The sequence below is a fragment of the Labrus mixtus genome, chromosome 24 (genome assembly GCF_963584025.1).
Source record: "Labrus mixtus chromosome 24, fLabMix1.1, whole genome shotgun sequence".
Classification (NCBI taxonomy): Eukaryota; Metazoa; Chordata; class Actinopteri; order Labriformes; family Labridae; genus Labrus; species Labrus mixtus.
The window spans coordinates 3415791-3438754 of NC_083635.1; the positions used below are offsets into that span (position 1 = coordinate 3415791).

The following is a 22964-nucleotide window of genomic DNA, read 5'->3' on the forward strand; positions in this document are numbered from 1 at the left end:
GTCCACTCATTTCCTCGTTATCCGCTCCACTCTTTCCACAGAGTTTTCCATCTGCTGCCTTTTTCTTTCTTTGTTCACTGAACACTGACCTCAGGCCTTTCCTCACATCTCCATTCAAGCACTAATGCTGCTCACTTAGTCCCCATGAAACCCACACACATACTCTCTTGTCTGACTGCATGCCGGGATATCTTTTACTCCTTATTCAATCTTGAAGCCAAACATAAAGATGAAAAAACACATTAGGTTTTAGTTAGAACATCAATTGAACACAGATCAACATTGCCCATTTGCCGTGTCCTCTGAACAAATGATTGAAGCGCAGATAAGAAATGCTTCTGAGATTGTCATTATCTCTCAGTTTACTGTAGCAACACTCGCTGTTTTGAATGCTAAAGTGTCTTCATGATGCAAAATGTAATAAACAAAGCGTGGAAAATTTGGTTGAAATGTTTCATAATTGTCAATGCGCTCGTAAAAATAGCAAGTTTACATGCAGTTAAATTCAAATTGAGGTTCATCTCCCAGGTGCTCTGAACTCCAAGTCAGTCAGCTGCAGCACGCTGGCAGAAGCTCGCGCTCACGTTAACTAGCAGTAAAAAAAAAAAGGCAGCAGGGCTCGGTCCAGCACGGATCAAAACACAGCATGGACGCTTCAGAAGCAATTCAGATCGACTGAGAAGCCATTAACAAGACAACTTTCAAGTGTTGTTAAAGATGACATAATGTTAGAAGATGTGTTTTCTTGCTGACTAGTTTTGAATGTGGGCTTTGGCAGGCACCTGCTCTCCCCCCTTCCATTACTGCAAACCGACACTATCTTTTCCTATCTGTGACAGGAGGCCGACTCCTCCCGCCTTATACTACCATGCAGTTAATGGTCTCGTTTTAAATTGCCCCTATCCCGAAGAAAATCCCTACATATACATGTCACATGCATGGATGTAAACTACATCTTCAGTGCTCATGTTTGGGAGTACATTTGGCCACTATTCCCTCGAGATAAATGTCAGTACGTAGAGTTAAAGATGAGTTGTAGACAGAATCAGACACATTAATGTCATAATGTCAATAAAGTTTATCATTAGTTATTGTTTCTTTACCTCCAGGCTTTAGACCAATGTTCCAACATGATTAACAACATATTTGTGTTGTGATTGATAAATGTAAGATGGCAACATTATTAAATATTGATGTTTTTATTACATCAAAGCTGTTTCTAATTAGATCCACTTTAATTAAAACGCTTTATCAATGAACTCCTTTATCAAGTTCCATCACATCTCCTTTTTTATGCGTTTCTGTCACTTTAACCTCTTTTACATTTGTTCCTCATTGACACAAAGGACCAATATCTGCAGATTTGTTTGCCGTCTTCTTCATCTTCATTTGTGTATACATATACTGTGCGTGAGAATGAGCTCAGTGTTTGTTAGTAGGAGGTTATTTGTGTCTTCAGGGCCTTCTCTGTGACACCTATCAGTTTGCATTCAGTCAGGCAGCAGCAGGAAAAGACCGCCTGGTTCCCGATCTGCCTGATTGTCTTGTTTCGTTCCCCTCTGAAGGGATTTCTCACAGATGCCTCAGCCCTGTTCATTCTCCTATGACATGTCGAGCTTTAATCCCTATCATTTTATATCCGAGGGGTGTATTCTCATACCAGATATCACACAGGAGGTCTTATAATCCCTGAAGTGATACTGTAGGAGTAGGAGTGTGACATCATCAGAGGTAAAAATACCACAAAGTGTGAGACACAGGCACACTGTAAGTCCCTGTGGGGACATTACACTGCTGTACAAATACAGAAGAGTATACCTGTAGTTATCATAAAGGCATTGTAGAGAAAAGGAATTAGTGTTTGATTATTTTATCATATTAGCATTAAAAGTACGAGAAATTAAAAGTTCTGCGTTGTGATGGTATGATTAAATAGTCTATTTTTTAAATATTTAATCAAGGCATGTGCTGTGAAGCTTCATTTGTCAGGATTAATTAAACTCCAGACATTGTTTTTAGCTTAATTAATGACTGATTTCAAGTTTTAAATTGCTTTAATTAACTGGGAAGACATAATAAGACTGTTTAATTTGCCGGCCCAGGAAATTTAAATGAATTATATTATAAATATATTTGAAACCAAACTAGATTTTTATCAAACTATATGTGGATTGATTGATTATATTGTAAAGGAATCAACACTTAATCCTCTTTTTAATGCCAATTGTGGAAGGTTATTAAATGTATTTACTAAATAACTGCACTTGAGTATTATTTTGAGATACTTTACTTGTGTTTTTCCCTTCATAACACCTTAGTAACCTTATAGATATGGTAATAAAAAACATTTTCAATTATACACAAGGTGTATTTCTATGTTTTTTGTAGGCTACTATATTTATGATGCCAAAACATTGCAGTGTTACTGAAGTAAACAGATCTGAGTCAGCCTCTCTCTCAGCTGTTTCCTATTGTGACAGAGTTCCATCATGTTAATAGCTCTATGCTTGTGCTGTTTGTTTGTACCCAGAGTTTAATGCAATCAATATTGTTTTAATTATTCACACAGTATTGAAATAACAGTAGGCTACTTACAATATAGTGTGCGCACTGACAGTTTCAGCACCACGGACAGCGCTGCACGCTTTCATCTACGTCACACCGGATCCTTTTACCGTATGAGAAAATAAGACTATGTAACAAAAAGAAATTGGGTTTTCTTTACCATGTAGTGAAGTTTGAATATGGCTTTTACTATTCTCCTTAGCTAAGAAGTTTTGACATTGGTGCTCAAGTTATAGTCTGTTTAATCAAACAATTATTTGTAATCATCTGTCCAATTCTACACACGCTGGCCCTTACCATTAACATTTTCGAAATAATGGTTTTATGACCTTTATGCTAATATTTTGATATATGTATATCATTTTTCAATATTTTTAAATTGTCTTAATCTTTAATATTCATTGTATTCTGTCTGTACTACCACGTAGGCCATCTGCAATATCGGCACAACATTTTATTCTCTAGAAAATTAAGATTTTACTTATTTGATATTTCTAACAGGGTTTTATTAAAAAGGGAAATAATGATCTTGCTTTTCAGTTAAGTAATTTCAATAACAACATTGAAATTAGTCCCAAGGTACAAAACAAAGCACCTTGGAACTAAAAACCTCCGTCCAGAGGGAAGAAGCTGAAAAACACTGTGCAAAGGGTGGGAATCATCGTTTAAAATCAAGGTAGCTATCTTAAAAATATGTAATTGAAGCATCTAAGCTGGCAGATGAAAATGCGTGGATGCAGCTTTTATGTTGAAAGTCACACCCGGAAGTTGCCTCGTCTTGCCGCCGGGTAGCTTACCGCTCAGGCTTCTAAATGACCGGACGCGCACAGATTCAGACGGTAGTACCGTGAGAGTGGCTGGATTCAGGCGGAGGAAAAGCACCGTGTCTCCGGGAAGATGACCGCGTCCAAAGAGCCTACAAAGAATAAGCCGAAAGAGGGGCAACAGGACGAGGTATTTACTCAAAAAATAGATTAATATTTATTTTATTTTCGTTTGTTTTAGCTGAAAAGAAAGACGGAAAGCCGCTGAGAGACTCGATGTGCTTTTCTGCTGTCATCGAATATAACTGAAATAAGGGATATTTAACGAGTATTTAACGGAAATATTAAGATACAACTTAGTATTTCGAGGTCACAACCAACGAATAATAAGACATATTAAATAATTATCTCCTTTTTCGGCGGAGTTATCTTTTTAATTTCACCATTTTATGAGTATTTTAACTTGGCTGTTGAGTTCAAGTGTTGAGTTAAATAGTTGTAAAAAATAGTGTTACACGTAAAAGTCCATAAAATTAACTTTAAGGACATAAGGAAAAGTACTCATTATGCATAATGGCTCATTTCAGACTCATATATTATGTATCACTGTATTATAGTTGGTGATACATTAATAAGTACATTAATTAAAGGTTACAGCTAAAGGTGGCGCTCATTTCAATTACTTAATATAAGGTTAAATGGCTATTAATTTATTAATAATGCGTCACACTTAATTATATTTTTGTGTTGCAGTGTAGCAGGTAAAGTATTGGCTATCTAAATGTCTAAAACGTTAAGTAAAATACCTTAATATGATAGCAGTCAAATATGAGTTATATTCCACTTATGGTGACTGTCAATGGACTCTTTCGAGATTTACAGAAATCAGTGTTTAGAAGGGAATATCAAGTTTAAATCAATCTTTATTTTTATAGTGCCAAGTCATAACACATTTTATATCAAACTGCTTTGAAAATAGAGCATGTCTAGACTTTACTCTTTGTTATATTATTTATAAAGACCTAACATTAATCCACCGTGAACACAGCACTTAGGAACATTCAGCAAAGGATGCAGTGGCAAGGAAAAATATCCTTAAAGAGGCATGAACCTCGAGCAGTACCAGACTTTTGTTGAACACACATCTGTCGACACTTCTTATTACAAACTTTGCAGCAAATGGAATACGTTTTACAACCTTTATTGTGTGATTTTGCTAATTTCAAGCAGGTTTGAGGACCTGCAGCTCTGTAATACCATTCAGTGATGTGAGTTGCATTACTGAGACTCAGATAAATTCATCATCAATCACAGAAGAGGGACTAAGGGATATCTGGAAGTAGAAAGGCATGCAGCAGAATTTGCATTTATGTCGTTAGAGAAAAAATCTGTTTGGTTTTTCAAGAAAAGTTAGTTCTTTTTAAAATTTAGATTGTGTATTTCTGTATCTTCATCTCTCTCAGTCTCCTCCTCCATATACTATACTCTCAAACATAACACAGACACAATGTTGCTCTACTTTCCACTGAAGTGAGTCTGATCAACAGACTGTTGCAGTGGATTGTATCTGTTTAAACTCACGTACTCACAAGCGTGTGCACTGAGCCTGCAAAGAATTAGCTCCCAGATGTTGAACTAATATTCTGAGCAGTCAATGACACAGTGGTGTGCTCCACTCCCTGCCGTGTGTCTGTTTGTGCTTTTTTCCTGATTTATTAACTGAAAGTCAAGATTTTCTCTTTTTGACTTTTCTCTATATATACCTTGAATGCAACACGTGTTCATGCTTACCTTTCTTCATGTAAGGTTTACAAATGAAACCCGAGATGCTGCTCTGAAATGTAAAACTGTCTGAATAGAGTCAAAAAGGTGTCACGAGGTGTTCTTTGATGTCTCTGTCTTACTCTGAAGCATTGAGGCACAGGGAATTAAACACTCTTTGACAGCTCTACCTGTTACAGTTCCCTGTAGTGTCTCAGCTCGAAACCTTGGTATCCTAACAGCATTTTTTTATGCCAAATCCGAGGTTGAGCTGTAAATCCTCCTTGCATCATTTTCCTCGTCTCGTCTCGGCTGCAGGTGACTTACATCACCCTGGCTTGAAGTGAAAGAGAAAAGACGAGTCCAGAGAAATTATGTAACCCCAAGACCTCTCCATAAGCTGGGTCAATACAGTATAACACCAAATAAGACATTTTAGGATGTCCAACAACTTCTGGTACAGATGAGAGCATCATCTGAATGGCTGAGAGCATAAAATCAAAAAGCGCAGATTGCATTTTTCAACGTCAAGCCTAGAGGGTTACCTTGTGTTTACATTTTTGGACAAATGGCGAAACCCTGATGACTCTTTTTGCTGGACAAACAGCGCTCTGTCTAGACGGGGTGATATAAGAATGTGTACAGTTATATAAGAGGAGCTGTTGCACTGCAAATTTCATAGATTAATTCATGTAGCAGATACAACTGCTGACACGTTACTAACAAGAAACTGTTAATCCAGAGGCTCAGACATGACAAACTTCCTCTGAGCTATCTGGTAGAGGTCCTCTGCGTTTCTTTATAACATACAAGAACAAGCGCTGAAAGTAAATAAATAAATAAAGACAAATCTTCGCCCCAGTATTTAGATTTTTTTTAGATTTCTTTATTTAAAAGGGACAATGCACATTAATTAACAAGAGCAACAAAGTCATACATGTAAATGTGCCAGATTTAGCCATGCAGGCTAATTTTCATCTGCAGTCCTCTGCAGTATCTTTCTTTAATTATTATTATTCATTCTTAGCATGTTATTGTTGATGACTTGGCTACAATAATCTAGTAGTTAATATTTAAGAATCTTATTGTTATCCACCCTCATACGTTTATTTCAAAATAACTCAGGCAAATAGATCTTGAGTTGATCGTCTAGTTTAGTCATGGGGATTGCATATTTTTGACTTGGTTGTTGGCATTTAACGCTGATAACTTGTTTATTTTTATATCTTTGTGCAGGAATTTGTTGACGTCAGCCCCCCGCAGAGGAATTGGAAGGGCATTGCCATCTCTCTGTTGGTGATCGTGGTGGTCTGCTCGCTCATCACCATGTCTGTGGTCGTCCTTACACCCAGTAAGTATAAGCTGATTCACCACAATTTCCTCATAGAGCTGAAGTTGTAAGAGTTTACTTTGGATTTGATGTTGGTTTACTGTGTTTCCTCAGCGGAGCTCCCTGGCAGCAGCAGGTCCAGGCTGACTGTAGCAGATCTGCACAAACCAGAGTTCGGCATTCACGACCCAGAGGCCACGTGGATCAGCAGTGAGTATCGCATGATCTCTGCTCTGACAGACCTCATAATGAAGAAATGTTTCATGTTCCAAGTCTGAAAGAAGGTGAAGGAGGTTAGGGTGATGCTCAGGATTTGTGTCAGGAGGTGAAGGCATGATAGAGAGGAACGTCTGACGGTGATAAAACAGATGGGAGTAAACAGTGCGACTTTGAGAAGAAGATTGAATGGCTGGGTGTCAGTTTCTGGAGCCTGACGAGACAAGGTGTGATATTTTTATCTCTGCTCTTTTTCCAGGTTCTGCTTGCTCATATGCAACAGCTAGTCATGTGTGGCTGCTTTCATTGCCTTAAGAAATCAGGTTGCAGGGGGATTGGCACCAGTGGGATTCATCACTTGAAGCATATTTATCACACAGAATGCAATGCCAGCTAGTTTTTTCTTTGAAGCGTGACACCTTGAAGTTTTAGGTAGATGGAAATTAAACTCCTCAATATTAATATTGAAGAGGTCACATTTCAAAGATTTTCTTCGCACAAAATGAATTAATTTATAGGTGACAGAGGTCAGACTTTTAGCCTGAGGATCTTGATCTTGTGAATGATCAAGTAATCTGTAATTTATCACAACACTTGCATTAACAGTGCACAGTGCATAAACACATGAACTAATGGAGGCGACCCCTGCTGACATGCATTACAAACACAGATGGTCTCACAGTGTCATGTTGAATCAAGAGCAGTGAGTCAAATACCCTCCCACCCTGTAATAATGACAATAACAATGCTGCATTATAATTATAAAACACAGTGCTCATCTTTCACATGATGCCATTATTGCAGGAAAACACTTCAGCTTCAATGTACATTTGAAGTTTATCAGTAAAACTACTAAACATCTTAATGTATTTATTTTTTAAAAGTAGTTAGCTGCATGCACTGCACACTTACGCCTAGCACTCTGTTTCTCACATTGTCCTAATGTGTAAAGGTGCACCGATAGATCGGCAGGTGACCGTAATCTACCGATTTTCAGCCTTGTGACATGCGACCAGTCAGGGCTGAGCAGGTTTGTGCCGATCTCTGACAAGCTAACATGTTGGCAGTTTAGACTTTAGGTGCCCATCAGCAGAGGAGAATGTTTGACAGGAGTATAAACAGAGACACGTCTCCCTTTTGCGGGCTAGGGAAGCACAGAATGTTAAAATATTGAATTAATGTTCCCTTCATATTATTTAGTTACAGAGAGATGCCTGATGTGAGAAGTAGGCTATCACTTTGCAGGAAATATTATAGATTAATATTGGTAATAAACGGATATAAACAACCAAAAATACCGTTCACAGAGGCAGAGAGAAACAGTGGCAGACAGGGAAGAGTCTGATCATTTCTTCAGGAGTCAGGGAGAATTCAGCTGAAGAGAATGAAGCGGTAGACTTCACTGTTTCTATAATTTGATTTATTAATTAGTTACATTAAAACCCTCGGGCTAAAGAGTGTTAGTAATGGCTGTTTGAATCTTTCTAGAATGTAAAAATGTAATGCAGAGCATGCAAGTCAATATTTAAAATACAATTTACTTATATAAAGACACTTCCAACATAAACAATTGCATACAAATAAAGGAGAATACAGATAACAAAGGGTGTGACACTCTTTTAGGGGTCTCTAATGGTCACCGTATAGCTCCATATTTATTTTTATAAAAGAGAAAAAAATCTTTGGAAATATTAGCAAAAGCATCACATAGATGTAATGTTAACAATCAAGTCGCAGCTTTTCAAACCTTATTTTTTCTTATAACAGGAGAAATGTAGCTTCCATTACTCTATGATGACCTTTCTTCTCCCCCATCTTTCCCAAGGCCACGATACTAACACCTCCTCATTACACTTCCATTTTCGTGTTACATAAGAGTCACTATACTGGAGGTGTTGCAGCACAACCTCGATCTGTGACCGAGAGCTTTATGATGACGTCATGAACAGAGAGCCACATGTCCTCCACATGTTTCTCGCTGGTGCTTGAGTCCAAACCTGGCAAATCTTAAATTCCACATAACCGAATCCAAACTTCCGTGTTGGTGAACTGGCTCCTTGACAGTGTGACAGATTGTGTTTGCGTTCAGGCCCCGGAGAAGGAAAGCAAAGATTAAGGAAGACAGAGAGAGAGGAGGAAAATGTTGTCTCGAACTTGCTGCGAAACAATGAAGGATTGCAGTGGTTTGTTGACAACATGACAGCTAAATTATTGCTTCGATGGTAAATCGAGGAAAGTAGATGACTTAATATATCCATAACGTCCTTCTTGAGACTTACTGAGAGTGACAGAAGGAGACACACAAGGACAGAGGTGGAGGGGGACACCGAGAGACGGCCTTTCTGCTCTGGAGATGAAACAGATCCTCCACCCGCTGTGTCCTTCCCGTCCACAGAGAGATAATACTAATGACTAGTCCTGTGGCCTGTGGCTTCTCAATATGGGCTCTGCTTTGGATGGCCTCTAATAAACACACACACACACACACATTGTCCTTTTGGGGACTGCTTTATACCTGAAAAGCAGGGACCCATGTTTGATATCAACATGTGTCTTTACTGTGCTGAATAAAAGAATTTCAGTCAAATCATACAATATGAAGCGTTTTAAGCAGCTATAATCAATGTTTTCATATTAACAATGGATCATGGGACTATTTCCATATACAATGGGGTCTTATACCATAATTAGTCTGCTAAATTCTTCATATTTTGAGTAACTCCAGATCTAAAAAGCTTTTGCCTTTTAAATCTCTCTGTTTTTGTTTTCAGCTCTGCAACTGTCCAGTTTTGGGTCACTGCCATAGCTCTCAAATCTCGATTTTCAGCCCAGAAAAAAGCCCTGAACACGACTTTCCGAACTGCAGACAGCTGACAGACACAGTTAGATACCAGCTTTTTGACATAGTGAAGCATTTAGCTGCTAAAGATCCATTTCAGAGCCAAAGATTTTAGGCTTATTTTCGATTTGTGCAATAACAAAAATCTTATAACGCATAATGTCAAATTGATGTACTAAGAGGACAAAAAGGTTTAAGGAACAAAAAACTGCAACATAGTAGCTGAACCGCGTTTTATGCTTCTTGACGAACCATTACATCGTGTTAGCCTGTCAATGAGTCCCCCCCCCCCCCACACCTATTTCTTGTTTTGTACCAGGCTGTAATCATGTTTATTTCTGCTGTAAAAACTTGCTATTTTGAATTGGTTGTGTGTATGTGACTTCTGCAGCCATTTTGCACTTCCATACTTTGCTAAGCAAGATAAGATGCAGCACGTAAATAGTGTTTTTTAAATTATTTTTTACACTTGCTGTAGGAAAGTGATTCCCCAAAAGATTGCCTTAATTGTTTAATCTTACCTTTACACCTTAGAGCTCAGCTACCCTTAAAAAACTGCTAGCAATGAGATGTTTGTTTAAGGACTGCAACAACGAATGGATAAAAATCGATTATAAGTGTTGGCAATGCATTTGATTATTCATTCATTGTGTAGCGCGATCATCGTGTAACTCGCCGTGGCGCGAAGCTGTTTAAGTCACACGAAGACAGTTGAGCGGAGTGCTGTTTAGTGATTAACAAAAAACACGACGAAAAACATTTATTGACCGTTTGTGCGTGACGAAGACGAAGACAAGACGTTGGCATTTACGTAACTCTTACTGAGCATAACTGTCAGTCTACATTGTATTATGTGATTTGAGAGACGTGCAGCTCAGAAAGGTTGATAATTTGATAGTCAATTAGTAGATTAGTCATACATGATGGATTGACTGCATTGTTTTTGTACATTTAGAAACAAAATGAGCTGTTAGCTGAGCTCTGACAGGCAGTAAAACATCACCTTGCAGAGCTGGAACTTGTTTGGTCGGACCATAATAATGAATTTTTGGCACAACAGGGTCAGCTGTCCCATTAGCTGCGATTGCTGAAATTTATGTTGAAGTTAGGAAATGACTGTCTGACATGCTGCATGTTGTAAATCTATTGTAGTCCTGTTGTGATGGGAGTTGAGAGCCCCTGTAGACGGTCATGGTCTGGGCCTGAATTTACTGCTGGGCATCTTGGGGATGTTTTGGGTATAATTCAAACAAGTCTGTGATGGAAATTGCTTCTTTGAAAACCTCGAACTTGTTTCCTTTTCTTCCCTCTTACATCTGAGTCAAACTTAAGAAGCTACTCACTCTTATTTACCAGCACAAAACCCTGTTATCTGTGAAATCAGATCTCTTTTAGCACTGAAAGAAAGTACCAGACTCAAGCCAAGCAAGAAGAGCGGTAGTCGTGTTAAAATCACGTCTGTATACTTCAGAAAAAACAAGATAGTATAAGAAATTAAGATGCAGGATTGCAACTCCTTGAGTTCAGTGGCTTTTCAAACAAGAGCCGAACAGCATTAAGTTGAAACCAGAGCAAAGCAATCGAACACACAAGTGCCCAAATCTTTTTCCTGACCGCACAGAGCACGCTTCTGCAGCACAAACATGTCTGAGTAATGCGAATGAATAATGCACTCAAACTCACATCCTGTTGAGGTAGATAAATCAGATCCTGAGTGTTGGTAATATAAACACTTGTTGTTATTTGAGAACAAGTGGTTGAACATCTTATTTTGTAACTGACTAGTATCATTCACTGTCTAGCGAAGAGTTAGATTGAGAAGTTTTTTTGTGGTATTGAAACTTATATAGTTTATACAAGCAACATGCTAATTTAGCCTAGAATTAAGATTGTAAACTGGGGGGAAATACCAGCTTGGTTCTGTCCAAAGGAAACAAAATCAACCCAGATGCACATCCTAATTTGCTAGATCTTGGAAGTGAAGCATTAACTTAAAATATACATTTCCACCAGTTATAATTAATATGTTCATTTGCAAGAATGCTTAATTTGTCAGTTTGTTCACTAAAGAAGAGAAAAGAAAGGAAGGATTAGGATTATCTTCACATGGACGATCTACTAGCATTATACAGCACATCCAGATAAAGATGACTTTGTAAAGATGTAGCTAACAAAAATGAGCTTGCTGTTCCACTCGCAGTAAAAGTCAATTACTCTTAACACAAGATGTCCGCAGCCAATGTTCTCCATGTCAAACTCTGTTTTGACATTCAAGAGAGAGTTTTCTTTTGAATACATATTGTGCAATATTTCATTTCCAGGGTAATGTTGAAAGGATCTTTCTACAGCTTATATCCCTTGAAACGTACAGCCTCAATTTTGCAGAAAAAAAATAAAACATTGACATCTCCTCTGTAGCTGAATTGATTTTTATTTTTCGTACTGCCTCCTTTATTTTGCAATTTAAACTGGGATAGATAGCCCTTTCTAATTTCTGTAAATGTGAGTAAATTTAGGACCCTGAGAATATTGAGAAACCACCTGTTGCAGATCGATGGTCACAAAAAAAAAAGTAATATCTTGGTCATATTTTGGATTTAATACTTTTTTTAGTTCAAGGTTTGTTTTGGCACTTCTTATTCCTTTATTTAGAGAGATGACAGTGAATAGGGCAGAAATCAGGGAGAGAGAGAGAGAGAGCGTGGAATCACATGCAGGAAATTAGCCACAGGTCGGATTCAAACCCGTGCCATCCGCTTGGAGGACTATAGCCTCTGTACACTTAGCGCGCACAATAACCCTTAGGATATCTCCACTGTGAGGACTCTACTGGCTGTGTTGGAGTGCAGAAGCAGGAAGCATTGCTTTCAGTCTATTTTGCCCCCTGTGCTTATTAATGATGATCTTGCATCATCATCATCACCATTATGAATGCTACACTGACTTCTGATATATAACCATATAATCGCCTCTCAGTGGAGATTCATTGCTTAAATTTGTTTTGACATTCCTGTATGTGCTGCTGCATGGGGTCACTGTTGTATGAGAGTAAATTATTCATGTAGCTGTTGTTTACGTTGCATGTTCTTAATATACTACTGATGTGAAGTCGAGCTTGTTTCTATTGGATAAAGCCCAAGATGTAGAAAGCATCCAGGTACTTACATAAGAGAGAAATATTTATAGTGTTTGTGTTTGCATGCGTGTATCCAATCAGAGTATGCAATGGATGAGTGCGTCGTGCTGCTTGGCTTGCCATACATGATTGCTAATGAGGTTTGTACAAACAATAGGCGACATCTTTAGCAGTGACCCGTATGAATAAAACAACATGAATAATGCATTATTTGTGGTGATGTTATGTAAAATAAGTGCATCATATTAAGACAGAGCAGCATCTTCATTTAAATATTAAATCTCTAATATATCCCTCATAGAGCGCTGCTTTCAGACACTTCTTTGCATTTTTTGGACTTTATGTTTATGCCTCTTTATTGATGCACATTCAGTCTGAAAGCTGCCTGTTCTCATGCAGCGCTGAGCGATCGCCTCCCCTGCAATCAGCCACAAATTCACTCCAAATGAGCTTCAGGAGTTCGTCGGTTTGGAGCGTGGAGGCCCAGCTGCTTGTTCTGTTTGAAAATGATTTTCATAGACTTTAAAACTAGAACATACATTCAGAAAGAGCAATTTGCAGCAATACCAATGTGTAAAAATACCATGTAGAAATATACATACACAACAATCAGTTGTTTACTTATGCAAGGATCTCAACAGTTGATCAGAATATCAGATTGTAGTCATAGTTTTTTTTTTACTTGAAAATCACATTAAACCTGCAATTACAGCAAAAAAAATACAGGACGTCCACATGCCTAAGCACAAATGAGCCTTAAGCGGGATGCTACAGAGTGTTGTAGAATACATTTTTAGTTTTTACAGTGCAGTTTCTAATTGGGGTTTAAGAATGAGGCAGTAATTCCACTTCTGCAGATGCCCAAAGTTACAATTAATGTAAGATTTTATCCATAAGCATACGTTTATCTTATAAGAAAATGAAAGCATCTTAAAAAAGTACAATACATCAAAGTTCACTATATTTTCTTGTGCTGCATATTTGTAATGAGCCTCTCTATTGCTTGTGCACAAATGCAAATGTGTTTTTTAAGTTCAGCGTAATCTTGATATTTTGAGGTAATTTGAGAAACAACGTTGTGACTGTAGCTGCAGATTCCAGCTCTTCCAGGATTGCATTAATGTGACAGCAGCACTGGAAGGTGTAGCTGTGACCTATGTGAGAAAAAATAAATCCAGGAGTGTGTGTGTGTGTGTGTGTGTGTGTGTGTGTGTGTGTGTGTGTGTGTGTGTGTGTGTGTGTGTGTGTGTGTGTGTGTGTGTGTGTGTGTGTGTGTGTGTGTGTGTGTGTGTGTGTGTGTGTGTGTGTGTGGTTACATGCCAGAGCTACCTGTGTGTTGCTGTGAATTACAAATGTTCCCAGTGGACAGACGGCTGGGTTCAGAGCGACAACGGCTAATGAAGTGACAGACTCTGAATCCCTAGAGTAATGGAAACCGAAGGGAGGGGTGCAGGTGCAGCACTTCCTGTTCCCTTTTTATTTGCTAAATAGAAGAATATTCCCCACAGGAATACCTTTTTTTTAATCCAGTTTCTTCTGCTGACCTTTAATTTTCATCTTTAAGCAATAAAGTCACTACTAATCTGTTAGTAATTGTTCATTTGTGATGAATGTCACAGAATTGAGGCCACTGTGAGTTAAGATATAGAGATTATGTCTTTCAACCATTTTTTAAAGTTCTTTTTAGACATTTGATTAAATTCATTGGGTCAGTTTTAGCCATCAAAACACAGTGAATCAATGTCAGGGTCTATCAAAGTCACCAGTATATTATAAAAAGAGCAATGTTGCACATGAGACCGTGCTTTTAGCTGAATAGTCCCAAAGCTGGGATTCAGTTTGAGGCATGAGGCTGCTTTTTGTCAGTCAGGTCACTACCGGATTTGTCACAGGTTCTTTTGTGACCTTTTCTACGAGCTGCAGGGTGTTTGATATTTCTTTGTGGCTTCTCTTTCACAGATTCAGAGGTGGTGTACAGGAACCGTGACGGACATGTCATCAAGTTCAACTTTGAATCAAACGAGACGGACGTCATTCTGAGCAACAGCACGTTTGTAAGTACCGGTACTTGTTTTTAAACCGTCTTTTCTGTAACTATTTAATGTATCTGATATCATTCCATGATATAAATGATTAAGATGCATCATTTTAGTTCTAGCAAAGCAGTGAACTGGAGTCGTTTTGCAACAGTTTTGTTTTGGGATGTGATCCCCTTAGCACTTTACTTCTAAAAATTCATACATTTAATCCTGACAATGAGGTTATCTTATTTGCTTTACCTTCTGCTTCAAATATAGTACAAACAAGTATATAACATGTGTTTTTCTTTAAGGTTGAACTCTAGCTTTTTAGTCCTAGAAGGGAGTCTTGCAGTCAGACTTCAAATACAGTGCAAAAAACAAAACAAAAAATACCAAATGAATGATATAAATAAGCAAATGAAGCTCGACTTACACAAGGATATTGTGCATCATTGTACTCTGACTGTGCTGCATTAAAAACATATTCAACTGGAAACTTTACTACTGTGTTTTAACTGGTTATTAAAAATGACACTTAAAAAAAGGGATTTAATCAAAAGCTTTCCAGGGAAACTTAAGAGACCTATGGAGGTTTAAATCATTTTATTTTTCATAATTGTACTCTTAAACATTAGAGCTTGTGTTTGCCAGTCCTCAGAGAAAAAGAGCTGTGGCTGCTTTGTGCTCATCCAGCTGGTGTGATTGGATCCCCAGAGGCTGCAGGAAAACATGTCAGAGCCGCCGACAGCGCCTCATCACTTTAACACCTGCAGAATCAGAATATGATAATATCCTGCTGAGCGGGTCGTGTATCCAGCTGTCTGCGCTGTGGGCTAGCTCAGGCCTTTGAGGTCCCTATTAAATCTGCTCGTCTCACCTCAGCTCACCTCTGCACAATCGGCAGGAAGAGAGAGAAATATGGTTCTGCTTGAAATGCATCAAACCCCAGAATAGATCCCATTAACTTAATAATAACATTTACTGTCTAATGCATCATTACTTCCAGGAACATATAAATATGTCAATATTTGTAATGCTGTTGTCCTTAAATTGCTTAAATGCTTGTGTAAGCTTACCAGGAAGACTAGAAGCAAGCCCAATTTAGCTGCTTTCTAATTGCATCATAATAATCCTGCTATTTCATAACACACATTCACTTAGTTAGAAATGCTAAACCTTAAATCTGTTTATTCAAAGGCTCTTTTCCTGCCTTCCTCTTTTCATTTAGCCAAATTTTTCCACCTCATCGTAGCTTGTACTTTTAATGATTACGTAAGAGGGATTTGATGAGGATTTCAGTTCCTGCAGTAAGCTTGTCAAACCAGAAAAATGAAATCAAAAAGAAGAGGTGGGAAGTCACTGAATGGATCCTAAAAAATGCTACAGGATCCAAATGAAATACTCTCGCTTTCTAGCAGTACAACTTCCTACCAATACAATTAAAAAATTTTGATGTATTTTTGCACTTAAACAAGAAACACTTGCAGTCACAGAAATAAACACAAGAATATCAAGAACCAAAATATCTTTCTTTTTTTTTAAGTAAGATATTTAAACATTTGGTTTGACTGCACAACAGTTGAAAAGTGATCCTGGATTTGTTGGAAATGTCTTCCCAATAAAATATCTGTCCACCCCATCCTCTCCCAGAAATGTCACAACCTGCTGAGGCTCCCTCATGAGTTTATGGCCTTTAGCTGCTAGATTAGTTTCTGCCGCCACATTGTTTGATGATGTAGCTGACAGAAAAAAGCAATCATTACCTGTCAGACCTAAGTCATCAGCATTGAATGAGGCACATTTTCCTGTCAGGATGTTCTTCTCCTCTCTTCAGGAAGTGTTTGATCCATCATTGCTCACTGTTTTGGAAAACATTTCATCTTCATGTAGAAGCTTGATACTGCTGCTAGCTTGTAATGTCAGTTAACCGATCTTTCTGAATTTAGCTGCATTTCAATTCAACTTGTGTGGGTCAGTCTAAACATTACTCTTGCTTAAAATGTAATGATTCACACTTCTTACATGTTAGCATTGCTAATGATATTGTTTTGCTTTAATCACACCTGTGGCTGAAAGTCACTGTACTCCTGTAAACCAGTCTTCTTATTAGCTAATCAGTATTCATCATTTTGTACTGGTTTCATCACCTGTAGATGTGTTAACTTGTCTGTCATTCCTGTTTGCTTTTAATTCATCTCTTAACTGTGTGAATTTTTTGTCTTTATACCTCCAAGCGTCCACAAAGTGAAGTGTGACTTCTCAAAAGCTCCTCTGTTTAAGCCAATGTTTTGTCTTTTTTGTTAGGTGGCTTTCAAGGTGGCAAAGTACTCGCTCTCTGCAGATCTGAAGTACGCACTCTTCGCTTATGATGTCAAACGGGTGAGTATCAAATTAAAATGCACCCTCAACCCAAAAACTCTGCACCGTGATAACATCAAAGAACACAAACAATACAAGTTGTTTTTTTGTATGTTTACCTTCTCATAACTGAACAATCTGTGATCAGGTTGTTTGATCATCAACATTACCAGCCGTACTTTTAATCTTTGTTTACTTCCCGGCTGGCTGTGGTTTACATAGTACTCCTGTGCCGTCCCTAGGAGGCTGCCGCTCGCTCATCTGCATGCACAAACAAAACCACATACACAACCTGTCACCAACTGTTTACATGTTTGTGATGTTCATTTAAATTTTTTAGATTTTTGTTTTTTATTCTCTAAAGAGATTACATCTTTCTGTGTTTGAAAATGGAATTGACTCAAGATAAAAAAAGTTTAACTATGGAGAATTTGGAGTTTGGTGCTGGTCCAAACATGAACCAACAGTTTTTGAAAGATTTTGAAAACACAAACACACACTAAAAACAGCGTGCACCTCCTGCACTACACCGGCGTCTATTTATTTGTCATGTTTCTGGTGTGCATGTCTTTCTTTGTGTGGTTTTTTGTGCTTCTTGTGCATCTCCCCTTTGTGGATCCCAGTGTTTGTCGGTGTGTTTTTCTGTGTGTTAACGCTCAGTCATCCACCGCAAGGCTTTCTTCTCTTCTCAAAGTCAAGGTTTTTCTATTGATTTTTAGATTTGTTTGCAAACAGATGGATTCAGGCGCCGGTTTGGAAACACTGCTGCAGCTGAAAAACCAGAGGACGTCTGTTTGTCCTGCAGTATTTTCTGTAAACATTGTTAGATCAACATCTAACAACATCTTCAGGCCCTCTCAAAGGGATAGATTTGTGTAAAAAAAAGATCTTCTATATAGAGAGAAACATTGATTTATCTTCCCTCCTCTTCTGCATTTTAATGCCTAATTGATTGCACTCTAGTTTTTAATGTTGCCAGGGCAATGTGAAATCCCCTTGAGGTTTGAAAAGCACAACCAACTGAGATTTAGCTGCTCGCAATTGACTTTTTTCTTAGTTAAAGCAGCGGCAAGTGTGAAAGGAAATCAGCGATGAAGGAAGCATGTAGAAGAAATCATTAGACTGGGAAGGAAAGTATGTATGGGGGGATTTTAGCCACGAAAAAGGATAGATCCCAAAGTTCTCTAAATAAGTCAAGTTTGAATTTTGCAAGTGAAAATGTTAAAATAAATATGTTTAGTGTAAACATTATAACTTTAATACAGAGCTGCAACAAGCTGGTGCAGATCAGTCTCTATATGTTATTATCAGTATGGAATAAGATAATTTCACCATTCCCAAAGATGGTTTTGGGGCAATACAGTATAAGAGTAAAACCGGATGTAAAGGAGAGGAGTATTAGTTTTCACTAAAAAGATGTATCCCCTCGACTTCTAAATATGGCCACATTCATAATGAATGAATTTAAAGAGTCCAATTAAAGTTTTACCTTTTGTGTTAACTAGACTTTCTAGCCATCACAGCAGTAAGACAACCCATTTTTTCCATGAAAATACTTTAAAATGTATCAGAGTTGAGCTTTTTTTCTGATAAGAATTCATGTTTCTGATATGTAATGATTAAAACCGTTGGTACACTCATACTGTCTTCTCACACGGAACCACTTTCTGTTCTATTTTTCTGTTATTTTTTGTTATTTTCCAGTTTGTTTGTTGCTCCAGTGAATTTGTTTCCTCATGTGAATATCTTATGATTCTCTCTTGCCTTAAGGTATCAGAATCAAATCAATGTTTGCATTATGTGATGAGTTTTATTCTCGTTGCAGATTTACAGATACTCATACACGGCTTCTTATATTGTTTACAACATCTACACAAGGTAAGCAGGTTTTCTTTTCTTTTTATCCCTGGTTTGATTGTTCTCTCTTGGATGAAACCCTTTCAGCACCGGATGCACGCACACATTCAGCAACAGATGGTGAGTGATATATTTCTGTGTGATTGTGTTTCAGGGAAGTTTGGGAGTTAAACCCTCCGGAGGTGCAGAACGCCGTGCTCCAACACGCAGCGTGGGGAAGACAAGGACAACAGCTGGTGAGGCTGAGTGTTTACGTGATCAGCTTTTTCTCTCCTTACTGTCTTTAAATGAAAAAATCCTTCTGCTTCCTCTCTCCGGAGGGAATCAATCCAACATTTCTTCTTTCATTTTCTTCAGTATAGACTTTGTTTACATCCACACTGAGATTGTTTCTGCCTATTTTTCTGTCTGTAAGTCAGTCTCAGCTGCCTGTAACCTAATTTTTACATTACATTAGACTCAAGGTGCCCCTGCACACATGAGCAAGGACTTCTGCAACACACCTGCAGTGTTATTAAAGCCAAGACAGTGCAGCTGACTGCTTATTTAACTTGTCGGCTTTTAATATAATGTCCAAACAAAGATCTTGTTGTAAGTTTGTTCCTTTTAAGCCTGAAAATAACTTTAAAATTGGCTGATTATCACAATAAAAATAAGTTATTATTTAAAATTATGATCCAAGTAGTATTTATTGGTAGCTAACCTTCTTTCTCCAGAGTGACCCTCTATCAGTGGGAGAAAATGTTTGTTCTGTGTTGCTGCAAATAATTGGAAAAAGCCAAGTTTGAGAATAAGGATTACAACTCACACATCGTCTTCTGCTAAAAATTACAATCAATCTTACAACTATATTACTCCTTCTCTGAGCAATTTTTTTAGACTGGATTTCAAATTTAAAAAGAAGCAACATACAGACATAAAATAAGTCTTACAAGTTGATAAAATATGTAATAATGTGTCATGATGTTTCCATAGTAATAAGACAAACCTGCGCTAATGAGGATGGTGGAGGTTTTACAGGTGTAACAGGTGCATCAGAGCTAACAGGAGAGTGTGGGAGATGTCAGTCAAACGCAAGCTGCAGCACAAAATCACAGTCTTGAAAGGAAGACGACTGAAGCAAAAATAATAAATCTCCAGAGTGCTGTGAGATTGCAGTCAGCAGCATCTTTACAAAACTGTCATCATCTGTCCGGTTTTATTTCCTGACTCATTTGTTGTTAACTAAGGACAATACATGTGTTTTTCTCTCTGCTGAGTTTTCTTTTAAGGAACTTTACAGGGAAATATGTAAATAGACTCTTCATATAGCCTACAGTATATGAGGAAAAATGCCAGTTTACACCATAGTTTGTAAATATCAATGGACGAAGCCTGAGTGACGTCAGCCACCTGTTTCTGCCTCCACCATGCTGGAAATCCTGTTTCAGTCTAACTTTCAGTCAACCTAACGACAGGCTGAGAGCTGAGCTGAGGCGGTTTTTAAGCCTCTTGACAAACCGTTACATCGCGTCCACCTGTAAATCATGTCAGCTACGCGCTTAACTATGGATAACACCACCATTCTCTAACACATACAATACATGTTTAGCTTGATTTGTCACCAGGATTTGCATGATATTTCTGAAAGTGTATCCCCTGGTTTAATATTGCTGCTGTATGACTGAGATCCACTAAGAAATGAGGTGCGAAGAACATTTTGGGTTAAAAACCTGAAATGCTGAAATATGAATTCAGGAGGACTCAGGATATTGGTGAACATGCAGGATGTTGCGAGCTGATCAAATGCAAATACCAAAACACTGATGGAAGAAGGCGAACAAATGCATGTGTTTGTTGTGTGCTGAGATATGAAGATATGAAGGAAATCAAAAAGAAAAACGTATCAAACAGAAAAGTGTTTGACAGCAGAAAGTAAAAAAAGAAAAGAGGGAAAACCGCAGCATGAAAACAAATAATAAGCCTGAATATGGTTTCATGTATTTTGTGAGTCTTAAATCAATACCTTTATTCTCTCTCTTGTCTTTCATTTTAGATCTACATCTTTGAGAATAACATCTACTACCAATCCGATGTGAGGAGTAACTCTCTGAGGATCACCTCCTCGGGGATGGAGGGAGTCATCTTCAACGGACTCTCTGATTGGCTGTATGAAGGTGTGTCTGGACTTTATTTTTATTCTGGATGTTATTTGAGTGTTTCAAAAATGACAACTGGTTGGGTTCAGATTGTTCAACTCAATATCTGAACATTTGAATGGTTTTAGGCATAAAAAATAATGACTACTAGTTACACACAATCTCTGGAAAAGGCTTTGAAGCAGAATGATGCAAGGAGAAAAAAAATTCAGATTCTGAATGAGCAGTCAAATAAAAAAATTCCTTCCAAAGAAAATACCCATGAAACGATGCTTTTCATACTAAAATGTAAAAGTAAGCATTTGAGTGAGTTCCAAGTGACTTTCAAGTGACTTCTTCACAAATGTTTCTAGATGAGTTTTATGTACGATAACTGCAGAACATTTTTCTTAATTCTGGTGGAACACTTTGAGCTCCTGTTTGGAAAGTTTTTAAAGTTTCTCCTCCTGTCTCAGATGCCCGCAGGCAGATAGAGAACTGTTTTGTGATAGTTGGTCGAGGATTTTTTCGGTCTACATTGCATCCTCAGTTCAGCTGTTTAATATCTTTCACAGATTTGTCTTTTGCATTAAAAATGCAGACGAATAGCCAAGACAAACTAAACAGGACGGCGATGGAAAAAACCAGCCACAAGCCTCTACAATCCATTAAGTCTGTGTGTAAACAAATCCAGTAATGATGTGATGGTCTTTGCAGTTTGCACAAACACAGACCGAGGCTGATGGGGACCATTATAGAATCATTTCTGTTTGCAGATTCACTGCGAGCTCTGTGTTTTCTCCCTCTTTGATTTGCTTTTACTTTAGATTGTAACCATTTGGCTGATGTTTTGACAGAGGAGGAAAGAGCAGAGTAAGTGTTAAGTGCTACTTCTTAGGAGGAAACCAGCAATAAGCATACAAGAATCAGCAGAAGAAAGACAAATAAACTCAATTTAATTGTTATTTTTTTCCTCACAATTTATCCTTTTGTGGATGCTGTTTTAAACCATTTTAAACAAAATAAAACCAGAACCATAGATGCACAAAAGCAGAAAGACAAACGGCCAAAACCTGAAATGAAAACGTTACTTTTGTATTTTTCTTCTCAGAGGAAGTTCTGCGGTCATACTTGGCTCATTGGTGGTCGCCCGATGGAGAGAGGCTTGCTTTCCTCACCATAAATGACACCCTGGTACCAAACATGGTTCTGCCCCAGTTCACTGGCACCGCCTACCCCAGAGGACTACAATACCCATATCCTATGGCGAGTCTGGACTCTGCTGCAGATGGAAATTTATATTCCCAGATTGTATGTGGTGATGTGTTAATCCTTTCATCCATTGTCTGATTGTGAGCTTTGTGTCTGTCTTCTACTTTCAGGCAGGTCAGACGAATCCTGCTGTGAGGCTGTCTGTAGTAAACCTGTTTGGAGCGACACACACTCAGGAGCTGCAGCCTCCAGATCAGCTCAGGCACAGGTGTCACAAACAAACACAACACGCACGGTTAAATACACACACTGGTAGGAAATTCCTCAGTCTGACTCTTGTGTGTGTTTCGTCTTCAGAGATTTCTACATCACCATGGTGAAGTGGATCAGTAACACTCACCTTGCAGTGCGGTGGCTTAACCGGCCCCAGAATCTTTCACTGCTGACTGCGTGTGACGCCACTATTGGAGTTTGCGTGCAGGTGGGTGTCAACGATGGTAGAGCTAGGATGAGATATTTGTGAGTCTTAAAATTGAGGCACCATTTTCATCTCCAACAACACTTTTAAAGAATTTCTGTATAAGAGGTCGAAACCCACCTCTTGGATGTCCATGTAGAGCATAAGTAACCATGTTTTCTCCCCTTTCTTCAGAGACATGAGGAGGCTTCAGACATGTGGCTTTCCAGACAGGTAAACCTAAATAAAGACATTTTTCATAAAAGCATGTATACAAGAAAACTTCCAGAACCATCTATCCATCTCGAGCTGCACAGTGTAGTTATCTGTA

The 22964-nt window shown here is 38.2% G+C and overlaps 1 protein-coding gene across 1 annotated transcript in view; it reads left to right on the plus strand.

The window, feature by feature from the left end:
- Window positions 1-3411: 3411 nt before the first annotated feature.
- The window catches only part of LOC132959856 (inactive dipeptidyl peptidase 10-like), a 29933-nt gene continuing 10380 nt past the window's right edge, over window positions 3412-22964 (plus strand). Inside the window, exons 1-12 of the mRNA XM_061033097.1 lie at window positions 3412-3519; window positions 6327-6441; window positions 6535-6630; window positions 14571-14665; window positions 16937-17011; window positions 18816-18868; window positions 19002-19083; window positions 20883-21003; window positions 22076-22234; window positions 22351-22444; window positions 22534-22657; window positions 22829-22867. Coding sequence (XP_060889080.1) covers window positions 3463-3519; window positions 6327-6441; window positions 6535-6630; window positions 14571-14665; window positions 16937-17011; window positions 18816-18868; window positions 19002-19083; window positions 20883-21003; window positions 22076-22234; window positions 22351-22444; window positions 22534-22657; window positions 22829-22867 — 1110 coding nt within the window. The 5' untranslated portion in view covers window positions 3412-3462. The remainder of the gene's footprint in view (window positions 3520-6326; window positions 6442-6534; window positions 6631-14570; window positions 14666-16936; window positions 17012-18815; window positions 18869-19001; window positions 19084-20882; window positions 21004-22075; window positions 22235-22350; window positions 22445-22533; window positions 22658-22828; window positions 22868-22964) is intronic.